At 48.9% G+C, this 17,321-nt stretch overlaps 1 protein-coding gene and 1 long non-coding RNA gene across 2 annotated transcripts in view; both read left to right on the top strand.

The window, feature by feature from the left end:
* LOC135901366 (uncharacterized) overlaps positions 1-6,908 on the top strand; it is a 32,602-nt gene extending 25,694 nt beyond the window's left edge. The window contains exons 3-4 of the long non-coding RNA XR_010564113.1: positions 5,646-5,757; positions 6,783-6,908. This is a non-coding gene — a long non-coding RNA (uncharacterized lncRNA). The remainder of the gene's footprint in view (positions 1-5,645; positions 5,758-6,782) is intronic.
* A 3,473-nt stretch (positions 6,909-10,381) lies between these two features.
* Positions 10,382-15,783, top strand: LOC135901354 (uncharacterized; the record flags this gene model as incomplete). Its single annotated transcript, XM_070536473.1, is given in 2 exon segments — positions 10,382-12,078; positions 12,240-15,783. Coding segments are annotated over 2 exon segments (5,241 nt in total), but the record flags the coding sequence as incomplete, so codon positions are not given.
* Positions 15,784-17,321: the final 1,538 nt, after the last annotated feature.

Below are 17,321 nucleotides of genomic sequence, written 5' to 3'. Positions count from 1 at the left end.
CTTAAAAATGAACAACACTGAAATAGCACACTTTTTTCCGTGACCTTTGCAATGAAATGGCCTTTATAACGATTTATTTTTTTTTTTTGAGGTCCAAAACACTTCGTTATAAAGGCATTCAGCTGAAATGTCATAGCGTAAGGGCAGTTTTCATAGCATTTAATTTTAAGTTACAGTATGTTTGAGAAAGATGGAAAGTTTTATTCAAGAATCCGCTGCGGGGCTTGCCGAGAGAAGACACCCATCCTGCCCATCCGAAATTTTTGTGATACCGTTGTGAAGACCTATATTTCGCTTTTCTTTTTTTGTTAGAAGGTGAAAGCACGAAGCGTATTTTATCAATACTATAGAAATAACATCGCCGATAAATACCTTGTGCATGGTACAATACTGCAAAGCAATTCCCGCTTATTTACCCTAGCTTAGACCAGAAGAGTCTTTCGTTGACCTGATATTCTGGCAGATGAGCTCGCATGTTTACGTAGCCCATTTAGCTGCATATAAATCTGAGTGAAAAATGTTGAAGGTAATGAAAACCGGCTAAATAAAAAAAATTAACAGGGAGAGGCGGGCTATTTCGTGGTCGATATTGGAATGCATCATATAACCGTGCAAGCGACAATGGACGAGGAACTGTCCTGTGTGTTTCTTTCCTTGTCTGTTGTCGTTTGCGCGGTAACATGATGCATTCCTAAATAAAAAAAAGAAAAGGGAAGAAAGGAACACATTCGCCAAAAAAAGTGGGACAATTACGCTTACCAGCAAACAATAGTGTGTGATGTGCACTGTGTGTGTTCTCCGTAATTCTTTGAGATTTGTCATCTAAGACTTTTCCTCGTTCGTCCGCTTCTTCCTATCTTTAATTTCTATGTTTCTGTCTCCTCCTTTCTGACGAGTAGGCAGGTGTTCTCCTCCTCCCGGTGGCAGCTGCCTGGCTGCTCTTTGCTTTCCCTTTCCTGCCATGTGTATATATGTTTTCAAAACAAATAGTAATTATAACAATAGTAGAGCAGGATCAAAAAAATGGCTGTGGCTTAGCTAAGGTTAAGCCCAGGATGCGAAGCATACTAGCCTTTATTTTAGTTGTTGAACCACTGTTTAGCCTGGTGAACTGCTGTTGCTTGGCTATATTTGGTTCGGCTAGACGAAGAAACAACTCATGCGTTACTCTGCTTCGCCTTCAAGAGTGGAACGCGACAGCGTTCCCGTCGACCCGCCAAGGGGTGTAAGACAATGGGCTACAGGGCAGCGACTACGCGCCCCGCATTGGACGCGGTGAGCGTCGAGCAAAGCAGCGTTCGGCGCGGCAACGAAATGTGCGCCTGAGCAAGAGACGCACGCCTTAGAAACAGCTCGTTTCTAAGGCAACACCGCATTCACTAGAGGCGCTTTTGTACCGCTTTGAAGCATCGTACTCGTGGCTCAGTGGTAGCGTCTCCGTCCCACACTCCGGAGACCCTGGTTCGATTCCCACCCAGCCCGTCTTGCAAGAGTTGAGCCAAAGCCACTTCTCCTCTGTCGTGACGTCACGGTGTCACGTGGTTTCAAGGCGACACCGCCGCGCCTGAGGAGCTGGGTTGAGCTCTCGTAATATGCTTCGCATAAAATTAACCACCAATGTCAAATGTAAGCGTAAAGCAAGAATGCTCAGCACATTCTACTTTGCGAAGCAGCATTAGCCTCGCGAAATGTTTCCTCTTATCCCAACAGCAGTGGTAGTGCAGGGGAGTGGCGCAACATATTATAGACACTCGTAAGCAAGTAGGTACTATAGGAAAGGAGGAACAGCGCTGTTGGGGACAAGATTCGTCCCAGAAAAGAAACTTGAAATAGTTACAGCAATTTTTCTTTTGCATTAGCATATAAAAGCCATACCGAAAGCGAGAGCACTGATAAGCAACGAATCAGCGCCTCGGCGTTTTATTTAGGTTGATGTAAGCCTTATAAACAGGCTCTTGTAGACTTTTATGCGAAGCATACTAGCCGCACAACCACGCTCTTCCTTGCTGCGCCGCGCGCGGCCGTGTAGCTACCATATGACGTCATAAGAGCTGCAAAAGCGGAGGCTCAACTCGTACTGCGCCTCGGTAAAGCCAAATCATAACGCGCCTAGCGTCTAAACGTGCTCGCTTGTCCGCGAGGAGTTCATAGCTCGAAGAATTACTCAGCGGCGTTCGATTGCATACTAATGCTTTCGCATTCGCTCGTGCGCTCGCCTGCGGTCGCATAGATGGTACTGCGGCTTAACTCCCGCTCCTCCCGCTACGGCACTGACGTCACAACAGCTGCAAGTCGGGTTCAACTCTTGCGCTCGCCTGCGGTCGCACAGCCGGTGCTGCGGCCTAACTCCCGTTCCTCCCGCTAGGGCACTGGCGTCATAACAGCTGTATAAAAGAGCGGCGCGCTCTTTTATACAGGACGTATCTCCAGCCGAGCAACAGCAGTTCACCAGGCTAAACAGTGGTTCAACAACTAAAATAAGGGCTAGTATGCTTCGCATTCTGGGCTTGACCTTAGCTAAGCCACAGCCATTTTTTTCCCCAAACATTTTAGTTTGTCCTGTGGGTCAAATAAGTACGAAGTTTAGAACAAACCAACAGGAAATGCGCTGTCCTGTGGGTCAAATAAGTACGAAGTTTAGAACAAACCAACAGGAAATGCGCAAGATAACTTTTTCATTCGGTGTTAACCTCGTGGCACTTTGTTTAATACCAGTTTCGCACGTTGCCTCTTACTTCTTCAATGAGATTGAGTTCGGCGCCGTCTATTACTTTTTTAGTGTAATTGGTGAACAGGAGTAAAATAAATACAGGGAAGTATATGTTATTTTGATAATAAAATATATACAATTATGATAAAGCTGCAATGTGCACTTCAAACGCCTGTTCTGGCGTAATGATTAATTAGGGCTCAATGCGGGGAACCTTGTGAGCATAGAAAGTATGCGGGTGAGACACGCAGTAACTAATGAAACTAACAAATGCATTGTTTCCATCAACTTAACATTATCGTAAAATGTGCGTGAAGAGAGGTGAGCATTGTTTTTCAAGGAGCATACAAATGTTGCGTACACCACATATTTTACTTTCCTCTTCCTTAAGTCGGCCCTCAGAACGCAGGGCTGCGTTATGAAACAGGCTACAAGACGCTTCGTGGACCCTGTAGCGCGCCAGGCGAATGGCTGTGTTACAAGTTTTTCGAGAGCTTCTGTGCCTATTCGAACGTCAATTCTGTTCGAACTCTTCATGGCTATGAAAATGGACAGAAAGTATTCTGAGGTAGCTGTTCGAGGCAATGTGGAAGTGAAAGGAAATCCGAAAAACTGTCTCCACACCCGTGCTCTGGTAGTGATATGCTACGCATTAGGTTTGTTCGAATCGCGGCTTGAGAACCTTCCTTTTCTTTAAATATCTTTAGCTGCATCCGTTTTGATAAAAGGTGTGTGAAACATCATTTGGCCATTAAGGGGAGACATGCAGAATGCATCGAGAGCTCGCTGAGGCATAACCAGCATGTTTCGTTGTTTTCGTCATCTGGCGTGGCCGTCTGCTTTTTTTCATCCAAGACGCCTTTCTCTTCGATTTTCTTCTTTTCTTATCCTGGATATGATCGACATTTGCGCAAGTACATCACCACGTCTTCGCGAACTAGGCTAGCTTGGAAAGCTCGTTGAAGCAATTGGAACACATAATTTGTACAGAATTCGAAAGGAGCGCTGTCATCGGCTTTCACTCTGACACGTTGAGGGTCCTTACGTTGTCGTGTGATAGGTAGGTTTCCTGCTGCTTTACTATAGATGTTTTATGGATGCCTGTCTTGGCGTTTGCCAGGTGTCATGGCCATGGGTTGATAGCTATATCAGTTTTGATTCTGTATTAAAATCGGGCATATGACCTTTTAAACAAAAAACAGGCGTATAGTTTTCCGTATACCAAAATATAAGCAACGCACGGACCACAGGAGGGTAAAGTAAATATCAGCTGTTTGTAAATAAACGTGCCTGTCATATAGTCTTCCAAAATATAAAATCCTTAAGTATGCGCCATAAAACATTAAATCGCTCATACAAGATGAATGCTCATTCAAAGGATGCTAGCATATTCACCTAATGATGAGATTGGTTAGAAATCAATAAGTTATTTAATTTTTGCACTGGTAATTTCTGTGTATCGATATACGGCACGTCCGAACTTGTCTGCAATTTTCTCGTGCTATGAAGGCTCGTCGACATTTTTTTTTCTGCTTCGTGCAACCTTCTTAGCTGTTACTTGCTTAGTATTCATTTCCATGTTCCATAAGAATACTATTAGTGTCAACTGCAGGCGATGCTCAAAGTATTTGGCGCGGACATGCGACACGCACGTTGGGGCAAATCTCGAGGCCACAGGAACTTCAGCTGAAAACGTACTTGTATGAGAATGTGTTCCACAGGAAACCTAAAATTTCTGAGATCACCGAAACGTACCCAGCAATAAGACAAGGAATTTAGAAAAGAATCCTTGCTGGTTTATGCTTAACGAGAACAAGCATAAACATGCAGACACGTGCACTCAGGCTCACAGACTCACCTTTATACATGCGCCTCCTCCTAGGCTCGAGAAGAAACAATGTTTCTGGGAAGTCATGATTTTCGGCTACGTTTGTCGTCTTTCAGCAGCTTTTTTTTTTAAATATTACAGGTGTCATCCATGTGCGTGTACAACGAATGTAAGGGAAGGAGAGAGCTAAGAAAATTGGAGAAATTATACGATGCATTATTTTATCTGTTTCGTTTGCTTCCGTCCACGGTCATGCTCACTGCACGATGGCCTTTTCAGAGTACGTCTCATGAATAAATCTCGGTGGCATCTGGCAATCGCAGCAGCAGTGGCAGTCTGAGCGCCAAAGTCGAAGTAATAAGCAGAATAATTTTCCCCCAGTGACAATATTTCATTTGCAACCGTTATGCAAGACTTACCATATATACTTTGCCCCACTCCCCCCACCCCCTCCACAGAGATGTTGAATCGCGATACCCATCTCTGATCAGAGTACAATTTGCATTCGGTGCAGTGTTGCCTGGTGTCTACTAGGGCACTCGGCAACGCAACGCCGACGCATGGATGATCCATGCACAAAATACACAAAGACACTCTGCCGGAATGTTTAAAGGTGGATCAGTGATTTCAAGCACAGCCGTGCTTGCCCAACCGCGTAAACGTCTTCTGCTGGCGCGTGCTTTTACCAGAGAAGGAACGAAATCGCTTGAAAACTAATTCTAGGCTTTTCCCGTGCCAAAAGCGCAACATAATTATGAGGCCTACCATACTGAAAGGTTCCGGATTGATTTTGACTATCAGAAGCACTTTACCTTGCCCCAAAATCACGACACACCGGCGTTTTCACATTTCGCCGCCATCGAAACGTGACCTCCACGGCTGTGATAAAACTCTCAAGCTCGAAATCAGCAAGGTGGGTGTAACCTCGACGGAAAGATTACTCCTAATGCATGTTGGTATAAGGCAATTAGACTGCGTTAGTCATTCATTTCTGGGTATCCGTTCCATGTGTCAAATAATGATACCACCAAGACGTCACAAATGCACCAGTAATAAATTCCACTCATATGTCATGGCATCTGTGTTCACCTAATGATGCTCTTACAGGGCACAGCCTACAGCAACTTCGCCGAGCCACAGCCCTTTCTTAACTTTAGTATCATCTGACTTATGAAACTAGCGAAGCAAACAAGGGACTTCCTCGGCACTTCACAACAAGGTAAAATAAATCAGCCAAGCATTATCGTGGGTCACCATCATGTACCGCTTTTGAAATTTTGTTTGCCTAACAATATCAGGCCTTGGTAGTGCGCCTCTTTTTCTATCTTGCCTCAGCAGAAACTCTGACAGTAAATCGCTATAATGTTTATGACTCCATTATTGGAAGACGCTAAAAGAAAAACAAAGAACTACTCTCTTCGCTGTTCTTTACATTCTTTTTTAGGTATACCCGCAGCGCCTACTTGGGAAAAATCAGCCGCAAGAGACGAACGATGGCTGAGTTTTGATTCTCACAATTAATTTGTTTTCAGTCTCTTTGTCCATGGCTGACACCGTGCGATCTCCTGCGTTGAGATGTGCCATAATGCATAATATGAATACTCTTGGCAAGATTATTTTCTCGTCAGTGCTCTGACGCTGGATTTCACTCTCCAACTAGGGTACTTCCTCGCCACGTCTGGAAGAAAGAAATGGTCGTGTGCCTTTCACGGTCTCAGTAGCTTTCTATGCAAATGTGCCTATTTATCTGAGGCAGCAATAGGTGTGCCTTGTGTCCGCAAGTGTATTGCGATTCATGTTGAAGCGAGGATCCTCAAACATAACCGCGCAAATTTGGCAAGAACGATTTCAATTTGCAAACTTTTCAATGCTTTTTTTTTCATCAGTGCACTAAAAAGTACAGACAGTTTCTGAGGGGTGTCATAAGAATGATATCCAGGCTACCGCCTCCTAAACAAAGAACAAGAGAAGCAAACATAAACATTTTCCTGATCGGCTTAGCGAAAGCTAAATGTGACGGTGAATTTTGCATGGAACCGCTTCTATCTTTTTTTCTGGGTTCATCTTTTTATTATTTGGCATTTCTCGTTAATTCCTAATTACATTCATAAGAGCTTGAACGCGTCCTTTGTTTTCAGCCATTTGCAACCACTGCTGCTACCTTGCTGTTTAAATTGCTTTCGAAAGCTGAAACCTGAAAGCATATGAAGTGCAAAGAAATAAACGCTGCTTTCCCATTTGCAGGATTCAACCAGCTTGACATCGATGGTAGGAAGACGCCAGTCGAAGTTTGTTTTGCAAAGAAAAAAAAGAAGAGCGAGGGGAAGAATAATTAGCTCTGCCCCAAGCGTTGGTTGCTCAACGAGGGCGTTTTTTTTATGGCACTAAATTTTGGCAGACATCGAGAGCTTTGTTGTACTCGATAGAAATAAATATACGTGTAGCCTGCAGAAGTGCAGAATGATGCGCAAGCCCCGAAAGAAACTGGAGAATGCGAACTCTCTCATTAATTGCCCCTTCAGAAAAAGTGGTTTGCGAGCACGCGTTCGGAAAACGAATCACTTGAACACACCACTCTTCAACTTTCTCGCAAAATTCTAGCTTGTAGTGTGCGAAATCCCTCATTTGAACTTTTGATTTTAATGTAGTTGAATTCACAGAGTACTAATCACCGAGCAATAGCTTGAGTTTTTAATTGCGCATTAAGATGGCACGCTAAACAACACCCAATGCATATGTACATTACCTAAGGATAACGACGTCACTATCACCATCACTATCAATATCAGGATATGGTCACTCTCAGTTAGACACCGATGCAACAAATTGTTATGCTGCTTCTGTATTGGGGGACGGAAGAGCGGGGATCTACAAAAGCTCAGTAGCATTGGAATTGGAATAGCAGTGACATTAGCATTAGAATCGGTGACATACCTTAATCAGACTCCTGCGGGACTCGAACAAATCATTGAACGGCTCACGTGTTTTTGTTCCCAATAAAACCTCTAGCGCCGTCCACCCCGGAGAGCACTTATTCGGAGAGTATTAAACAGGTGCTTGAGAAGCGAAAATCATTAGACTGATGCCGTGCGCGTCACTGACAAAGAAGGCGACGAGGGTGCCGCTATATTTGAAGCCAAGGGATGTCTGTGACCGTTTATTAGACTTGGTATGCACCTTCAACTTGGCGTTCTACTAGGGCCCGCTCTGTTCCCTTCTTTCTGTCTATTGCCTGTGTCCACTGGTGCTAAATATTACGTGTCAAGTATAGTAAAGATTCAATGTAAAACGCACTTAAAGGAATGAAAAGCGCGTCTGCAAGCGCTTTCTCTAAGTGAACTTATGCCTTGTATAGATGCTTCCGTGCTATGCTAAATCAGAAACCAAAACGAAGTGCTGCAGATTTTGTAATGCCCATTCGCGTAGAGGGAAAGTGATATATACATTAAATGCTGCGAATTATAAGGCGGTAAGCAAATTGGTTTTTATTAACAACAATCGAATAATACCCGTTCCCATAATGCAAGAAGTTACCTCAGGAGGCACGCAACACGTGTGTTGCCTGATTGAAAACTATTAACATAAACAGGGCTGTGGGGTTTTATATATTTTACATTCGTATCCTTGACGTGAAGGGGGCATTCGACAACGTCTGCACTAAGCAGTGCTAACAGCCTACAACATATCAACTGCGGACGGTGCACGGACGTACAACTACGTCAGCGACTTCCTGGCCTGGGGAACCTCAGGGCCGAGAAGATTCAAGTGCCGCAGGACGGAACCCCGCAGGGGTCGGTTATCTCCCCATTGATGTTTAATATAACAATGAGGGGTTAGCCGAACCTCTTGGAGAACATCGAGGGCATCCGTCACGCAGTGTACGTGGACGACCTGACCATGTGGGCGACCTGACATGTGGACCTGACCATGTCGCCCTGACCATGTGCACGGGATCAGTGGTCGAGCAACAAGAGTCCCTGTATGAAGCCATCGACAGGACCGAGTGTTATCTACACCGCTGCGGTCTCTCATGCTGCCCGGAAAAGTCGGCGCTCGTAATCCTTACGGAATGATCGGGCAGCCTCCCCAGGAAACACCGTACCAAACATTGACCCTACACGTAGTCAACAAACTAAAGGTGCGTACTCCGTATCCTGGACATCATACTCAGAAGGATGGTGCCGGTCTCGGCGCGGTAAGAAATTACCGAAAGGGTCACATTTCCCAACAAGCCTTGAGCAGCGTCGAGAAACTAGGCAATTTTCAAGAAATATACATGGACTGCGCTCCGGGACATGACTCCCTGGCGGGTAATGTAGCTGTTCAAGCCACTTCCTGAGATAACAATCTCTGGGCCATCCCACTGGGTTCACAAACCACGGCAGACCCACACGATGGTGGCCCGAAAAGATACGCCGGCATCTTGACCCATTACAGACTGGACAAGAGGACCTACCCACTCACGCATCCCAAGCTGACCGTAGAAAAGGCGATGATGTTCCGGAAATTAGAGACTGGCGCATTGCCGTGCGGCACCCTGCTGCACGCCATGTATCCTGCTAGCTGTACGTATGTATGTGCGTCTTCTGCCCTGCGAGCAATACCCTTTACCACATGGTATGGGAATGTGGGCAAAACCCAGCGATGCCACGCATCACCGGACCAACCGTCGAGCACTGAGTGGGAGACGCAGCTCACAAGCCCGAGCCCTTAAGACCAGCATCATCTGGAGAGCAAGGCTATTGGCTCAGGTCCTTTACATCGCGAACTAGGAACGCAGTCCACCTCGGACGATTGCAATGGCAGCTCGTTTTTAGAAATATGTTTTATTCCTCCTCTTACAGGCATCTATTGTGCAAGCGGACTTACTGAATGTTCGTCATGTTAGGTCTAAAAACAAAACAAAAAGCTCATTACCCTTCCACTCTGTGAAGAAGCATGACCAGCGAACCTGTCTATGTGGGCCCCTTAATGGCGAACTGCACCTCCGCCGCGCACCGGCCCGGCATTGCACTATCTTCGGGATTGGCCCACGTATGGGGAGTGCTTAACTCCTGCTTCACATCCGCCGCGGGTCGGACCATGCACTATCTTCGGGATCGGCGCACGTATGGGTAATGTTCAATGCCTGCTCCACCTCCGCTGCGGGTCGGGCCGGTATTGCAATATCTTCGGTATGGGCCCAGGTATGTGCAGTACTTAACGCCTGCTTCACCTCCGCCGCGGGGCGGGCCGGTATTGCACTATCTTCGGGATCGACCCACGTATGGGCAGTGCTTACCACCTGCTTCATCTCCACCGTGGGGCGGGCCGGTATTGCGCTATCTTCGGGATCGGCCCTCGCAAGGGGAGCTTTTTTGCTTACGACACGAAAATTTCCTTTGACGGTAGAGGTATACAGCTTCGCTTTAAAGATGTGATTGCGTCTTTCTACTTTATTTACACTAGAGGGCAAAGACCTATGGGCTCAGCATCTCTCAATACGTATTTGTTAGGAAAATCCCAAAACCCTTCCTTTTGAAAAATACTCTGCATATATACTCTGCGGGTATGAGCCATGGTTTGAGCTGACGTGCTCACATCGGCTCCGGATTTTATGACCAATTTTGCAGTGCTAATTATTTTTTACCGCGGTATAACTATTACCACTGTGTCTGTGAGAGTGCGGGTCATCAACCGGTACCGGTGGCTACCAAAGGTACGATTTTTCGCCAATTTCCCGGGACTTTCCGTGGAGGCCGGCGCCGTTCCAGTAAGCCTAATCGAACAGCTTGGATCTGCCCATAGCCAGGCCCATCCTCTGCGAGGAAAGGCCGTCGTCTTCGGGCGGCGGCTATACAAACATGTCGACCGAGATGGAGACGTCCATTGTTCGGGACCCGGCGAATTCCGGCGTTAGCCAGATGTGTGTTGAAACTCAAGGGGAAGAAATTTCTTCCGAGGAATTCAACGACAATGCAGACTGGTCGCATGTAGGCCGGCGTATAAAGACCTTGGCCAGCCAGGGGACTGCCGCTCACCAGTCAAGACCTACGACGAAGAACTTTGCCAGGAACGTGAAAGCTTCGGTGACGAGGGCAGCAAGGATGCCGGACGCGCTACCGAGGGAGGAGACCAAGGTGATAGTGCGGCCTCGGGGAGGCCTTAACATGGCGAGGACCCAGACCGCCACCGTGGCATCAGCCATCATGACGGCGGCGAACGTATCAAGGGAGGACGGAGCAGCGGACACCTTCTGCCCCAACTTGCAACAAAACATCATGGTGGTGAGTACCCCCGACGATATACGTGCTTCACGTTACGCCGAAATAAAATCGATCTGCATTGGTGGCAAGGAACACGTGGTTGGCGCATATCAAACCGCGCCATATGGCACCGTTAAAGGCATTATTAGAGGTATCCCAATAGAGGACTCCACGGACGCAATCGACCGGAACATTGTAAACTCGAGAAATCCCTTGGCACTTGGCGCGAAGAGGATTGGTAGCTCGACCACAGTCATCGTGGCTTTCAAGGGCCTGAAGGTCCCGAATTACGTGTGCTATGGTCCCGTTCTCACCAAGTGCAGCCTATATCGAAAACAATTCGATGTATGTAAGCAGTGCGGAAAGGTGGGCCACCGCCGCGACGTTTGTCCAAACCCTCACGTGAGGGCTTGCTTTGCTTGCGGGGCCGTTGACCCCAAGGAAGACCATAGTTGTACCCCCACTTGCCGATTGTGCGGAGGGCCACATCTGACCGGTGACAAGGTTTGCAAGAATAGGTTCAAGATCCCATACGTAGTTACAAGGAGACAATGGGAGCGCAAGATGGCCGAACAACAAGCGCAGCAGCAACAACGAACATCTCTCAGAGCTGAGGAATTTCCATCGCTGATGTCAGCAACCGCAACACCTGCCGGCCCAGCTGGTCGCCGAGCGTCACGTTCCGTCTCGAAGCGCAGGGCCAGCGAGAGTAGACAGCGTAGCCTTAGCCGTAAGCGATCGCAGTCACGTGACCGCGTGAGCTGGGCCGATGCAGCAAGGCACGGTGCCAAGAAAGCACAGGGGGGTGCCACCACCACCACCTCCAATACCGCAACGACCACCGCAACGACCATTAGCACCAGCAAGACCGTCGATGGCAACAACAAGAGCAAGACGAGGGAAGACGAGGCGATGAGGATGTTGCAGGAAGACAACGAGGCACTCAGGCGCAAAAACAACGAGCTCGAGACGAAAGTCAGTAGGCAAGAGGCCACTATTAGCAAGATGGCAAACGAGATCATGGAAATCAAGAAGCTTCTCACGACCCGTTCCACCAATAACGAAACGCCCCAAGCGGTATCATGTGAGCCAACACCCAGCATCAGCAGCGCTTTACCATCAACATCCGCTGAGAAGGAACCGGCACCCAAGAGACGAGCGATCGAGAACCTGAAGGAGCGCAAGCTCAACGACCGGGTGGACAACCTGAAAGACAAGGTCGACCAAATCGAGGAACACTTCGATGGGCTCGAAGATTATATTAAGACAACATTCACCACGATGATTAACGACAGGTTCGCCGCCATCGAGCGGACGTGTCAGCAGTTAACGAATGCAATACAGCAAATAACGCGGCAGTACAATCAGCAACAATCATGGCCGCTCCAGCAACAACAACAACTACAGCAGTGAAGGGTCTCGTGACCTGGCACTGGAACTGTAACGGTTTCGCTAGCAAGAAGGCAGTCTTGCAGCAACACATAACACAAGTAGCAAAAAAGCCTGATATAATCATGATACAAGAGACTCGCACTGATACAGTGTCGCTACCCGGTTATCGCGTATACGCCAAGTCTCCAAAGGTCAGCGGAGGCAGAGGGATATGCACATTGGTTCGCAAGGGACTCACCTTCATTGAGCACGAGTTGCACAATAGTAAAATTGAATACACTCTCATCGAGGTCGTTACGGGCAAGAAATAAAAGAACAGCACCTTTCTGCTTAACGTCTACAGTAGCCCTTCACACTGGAAGCAAAAATTCAAGACGCTCCTTCACAGAGCCAGCACCGTGGCGGGAACTCACAGGCTCGTCGCCTGCGGGGACTTCAACGCGGCACACCCGGCATGGGGATATAACAAGCAATTGGCCAAGGGGCGAGACCTGTTCCAAGACACATTAGACCTGGGCTTCACCCTCATCACAGACCCGACTGATCCTACAAGGATTGGGAACTCTGTGTCCAGGGATACGACGCCGGACCTCACGTTCGTGAAGAACGAGGAGAAGGGGAATATCTCCTGGCGCAACACGGGGTCAGAGCTCGGCAGCGACCACTACATCGTAGAGGTCATCATACCGGAAGAGGTCAAGGCCTCGGAGGACACCAGAAAACATTATTTTACGGATTGGGATGCCTTCCGTAGCCTGTTACCAACGGAGATGGAGGAAATCAATAACATAGAAGAATGGTCAGCTCACATCGCGGGGAAGGTCAAGGAGGCGACCAAAATCATAGAAACGGATGAGCAGGTCGACAAGGTTGACAGCCGCCTCGCGCACTTATTCGAAGCAAAGCAATCTATCCTAAACAGGTGGAAGAAGCAACGACTAAATCGGCGCCTAAGGAAGAAGGTGGCGGAGCTGAATCGCGCCATCGAAGTTCATTGTCGGCTGCTCTGCACGCAACAATGGAACGAAATCTGTAATGCTGCGGACGGGCAGATGCATAGCGGCAAAACCTGGAACTTGATGCGGCATCTGCTCGACGAGACTAAAACAAAGTCCCACCAACGCGACCGCCTCGCAAAGATCATTCACAGAGCAGTCAAGGAAAACGGGGAAACTGAAGTAATCAGACGCATAAACAGCAAGTATCTTCCGGTTACACCCACGGAAAGGCATCCTGAGTACGGCGGTCAAGCCAACGAGAAGCTTGACCGCGACATCAGCGTCGAGGAGGTGCGAGCGGCCCTGCACGAACTAAACAGCAAGTCAGCGGCCGGCCCGGATCACATCTCGAACAGAGCGCTCAAGAACCTCAGCGATGTGGCCATCGAAAACCTCACCGGTTACTACAACAAGTGCTGGAGTGCGGGGTCACTGCCCCAGCAGTGGAAGAGTGCCAAGACCATACTCATCCCCAAACCAGGCAAGCCGCCGAACACGGACAACCTCCGGCCCATCTCGCTCACGTCCTGCGTGGGCAAGGTGTTGGAGCACGTGCTCATGTGTAGGTGGCAGGATTACCTGGAGGAGTCGGGACTATACCCCACCACGATCATCGGGTTTCGGCGTTCCCTCGGCACCCAAGACGCGATGATTCTGTTGAAGAAAGATATAATTGACGAAGATACCCTAACGAAAGACAACAAGGCCATTCTGGGGCTGGACCTGCAGAGCGCCTTCGACAAGGTGAAGCACTCTGCAATCCTAGCCCAGGTGTCCAGACTCAACATGGGCGCAAGAACATACAATTATATCAAGGACTTTCTGACGGGACGGACTACCGAGCTCTGCGCCGGCGATCTACGGCTCCAAGAGAAGAGGCTCGGCAGTGTCGGGACCCCCCAAGGCTCGGTCATCTCGCCGTTGTTATTCAACCTCGTCATGATCGGGGTGGCCAAGCGACTCTCTCGCGTCGAGGGCGTCCGGCACACCATCTACGCCGATGACATCACGCTGTGGGTTCCGGGAGGCAGCGATGGTCACATTGAGAGCACGCTGCAAGAAGCCGTCGATGCGATTGAAGACCAGCTGAACGGTTCCGGTTTGATCTGCTCACCGAGCAAGTCAGAACTGCTGGTGTTGCCACCGAAATACGTCAGACGTAAGAAGAGCGAAGCGAGGGATTACGAGGCCATCAAGATCGTGACGAGGAACGGCCACGTGATCCCGGAGGTCGACAAAATCCGGGTGCTCGGCATGATCATAGACAAGCGACGAGGCAACGGCGAGACTATTTCCCGCCTTACAGCCAAGATTACCAACGCAATACGTGTCATCAGACGGGTCGCCAACCGCAAGGCCGGGATGAAGGAGGAAAGCTTGACTCGGCTTGTGCGCTCCTTCGTAATCAGCCACGTCACCTACGTTGCAGCCTTCCACAACTGGATGCAATGTGAAAGGAATAAAATCGACGCCCTGATACGCCGAGCTTACAAGGCGGCGCTCGGACTATTCGAGTGTACGAGCACCAACAAGCTCCTGAGCCTGGGGGTACACAATACCCTCGACGAAATTGCGGAAGCGCAACGGACCGCCCAGCTGGAGCGGCTCTCTATGACCGAAGCCGGCAGGCGCATACTTCAATACTTGGGCTTCACGCCCGGAGCGAAAGCGGCGAGTAGCGACGTTTCTGTCCCGGACGGAACCCGGCGCCGGATTCGGGTGGACCTCATCCCGAGAAACATGAACCCGGAGTACAACAAGGAGAGAAGAGCGGCGAGGGCCAAGGCCCTCATCGACTTTCACGCCAAGGACGAGCACGCAAAGTTCGTAGATGCGGCAGAATACCAGGGAGACTGCGCGGCGTTCGTAGCTACCGTCATCGAGGCTTCGTCCGGCGCGACGAGGGCAGCGGCGAGCTTACGGGTCCGCGAGGCGTGTCAGGCGGAGGAGGTGGCCATTGCCCTGGCCATTGCCGACCCCGGGTGCCAGACGGTGTTGTGCGATTCCCGAAGTGCAGTGCGGAATTATGCAAAGGGCAAAGTGTGTGGTGAGGCTGTGCGCGTTCTGTGCTCGGCTGACCTGCAACGACAGAATCGGTGTGTTAGAATCAAGTGGTTCCCGGCGCACGCGGGCAACGATGCGTCCGAGAAGCACGATAACCACAACGAGACGGCACACGCAGTGGCGCGAGCGCTAACCAACCGCGCCGCTGCAAACGACCGTCCAACGTGGTGTAGTGCCAAGGACCGCATGACGACGTTCAACGAACTTACCCAGTTCCACCGCCTGGCTCGAAGGACTTTCCCACCCCCGCACCCGGGGCTGAGCCGAGCGGAGGCGGTGCTGTTCAGACAATTACAAACTGGTTCTTTACCCACCCCAGTATTAATGACTCATCTATACCCTAAATTATATGTGAGTGATGTGTGCCGCGTGTGCCAGCGGGAGAGGGCCACCCTGACGCACATCCTATGGGATTGCACCAAGTTTCCCAATGAGGCTTCGACAAGTACAGCGATTCCTCCGCGACTCGCGGCTGCGGCGGAATGCTACGACCACGAAAGCCAAACCTGGGCCGTCCAGCAGGTCTCGGCGGCTCTTGAAAGACAAAGGCCGAGCGAAACGACGGAACGTTGCCCCCCAGGGCGACCAACCGCGGGACTAACACGCGCTGGAGTTGAGTAGAGACCACCCGCTGAGAAGACGTCAGGGCCCGCGTCACGGCGCCATTTAGTCGTGGTGTCGTTCTGCAGGCGACTACATGAAGTTGTCTCTCTCTCTCTCTCTCTCTGCATAAATGCGCAAGAGGCTAGAATATTTTTCTTTCGCTGCCTATTTGTCAATTATACAAAGTGTCAGCACCATTCCTAACGTTTCGTTGTCATTTAGTGATTATGCAGAAGAAAAAATAATTGGCAAAACATTTGGAGCCTTAGAGGCAAAGTTCAGAGTACTGTCCCAATTGCATGAAAAGGAAATACGGTAGTCAACATATATGGTGCATTAATATTAAACAAAATTGTATTTGGGACGATCGCTCACGCAATCAAGTTGATCACGAGCTTCACAGATGAAAGTATGAGGGCGAATAATTTCACAACACAAATGCAATGAAAGGCTGCGTTGTCGGGTTTAATCGTGACATGGATATATCTTTTAGTATCTTGAATAAAAAGTTAGCTTCCAGGAGAACATTTACTACTTTCATTACTGGTCATTATTCGGCGGATTCTCCAGGCAACTTTTGAACTCACATGTAGAAGCACTCTGGTGCCATTTCAAAGGGTCATGGCAACTTCATTGTTTACTTTTTGATGTATTTTATGCGTCTGTGCCCGGCAGCAGGTTCTGTCTGTGGGAGCTGGCAGCCAGCCTTGCAACGCGACTCAGCGCGGCTCGTAGAGACGTGCTCGGTGCACTGTTCGCAGCACCGCGGAATGGGCGTTGCCTCCGAACGTGACTGCGCACACTTCTGTGAAACGAAATGCATCCGGCTGCGGATGGAAGCGCAACTCGGATCTTGCCGCTGAGCGCGAGAAGCTTTCCCACGCGTCTCTACCAACTGCAGTCCGAAACCCAGTCTTCCTGATTTGCTCGTTTTCTTTCGCGTGGCAGGTGCTGTACTTTTGCTTTTGGTCTGTTGAGAATGGTGTTCGTATTTCGCTAATGTTCCCAAATATTTCTTCTGTTATTTATTGCTGCCAGGCTTTGTGCGTAATGTCACTCCTTTCCCGCACAAAGTGACACTGATGCGCGTTAGGGAAATCATTGCTACTATTCAAACAGATCACCGCTACAAGTATGCTGTTTCGTAATCACTACACCCTAAATAATCGCTTGAAAGCACTGTACCGTGCAATGTTATCGCGAGATAAACGGGAATAGTAATTTTTATAAGTATAGAATGTGTTGTAGTTGGCATCATGGATGATGCCCTATACTCCTTCTCTCTTACGCAAACAACACATAGAAGTATAGGCTGGCTCAGACAAATGAACGAGTAGACAGAATAGACAGCAATAAAAATACGTAAAAACTTCAATAAAGTGCCTTGTTAACCTGACATTTTCGAGCCTAGCCGACTCCTTATTAAGGGGTAGGATGGTGTAAGGCGTAGATATGCTTACATATTCGTCTTTAATGCTATA

The sequence above is a fragment of the Dermacentor albipictus genome, chromosome 3 (assembly GCF_038994185.2).
Source record: "Dermacentor albipictus isolate Rhodes 1998 colony chromosome 3, USDA_Dalb.pri_finalv2, whole genome shotgun sequence".
In the NCBI taxonomy this organism is placed as follows: Eukaryota; Metazoa; Arthropoda; class Arachnida; order Ixodida; family Ixodidae; genus Dermacentor; species Dermacentor albipictus.
This window is presented reverse-complemented; position numbering and strand designations above follow the sequence as displayed.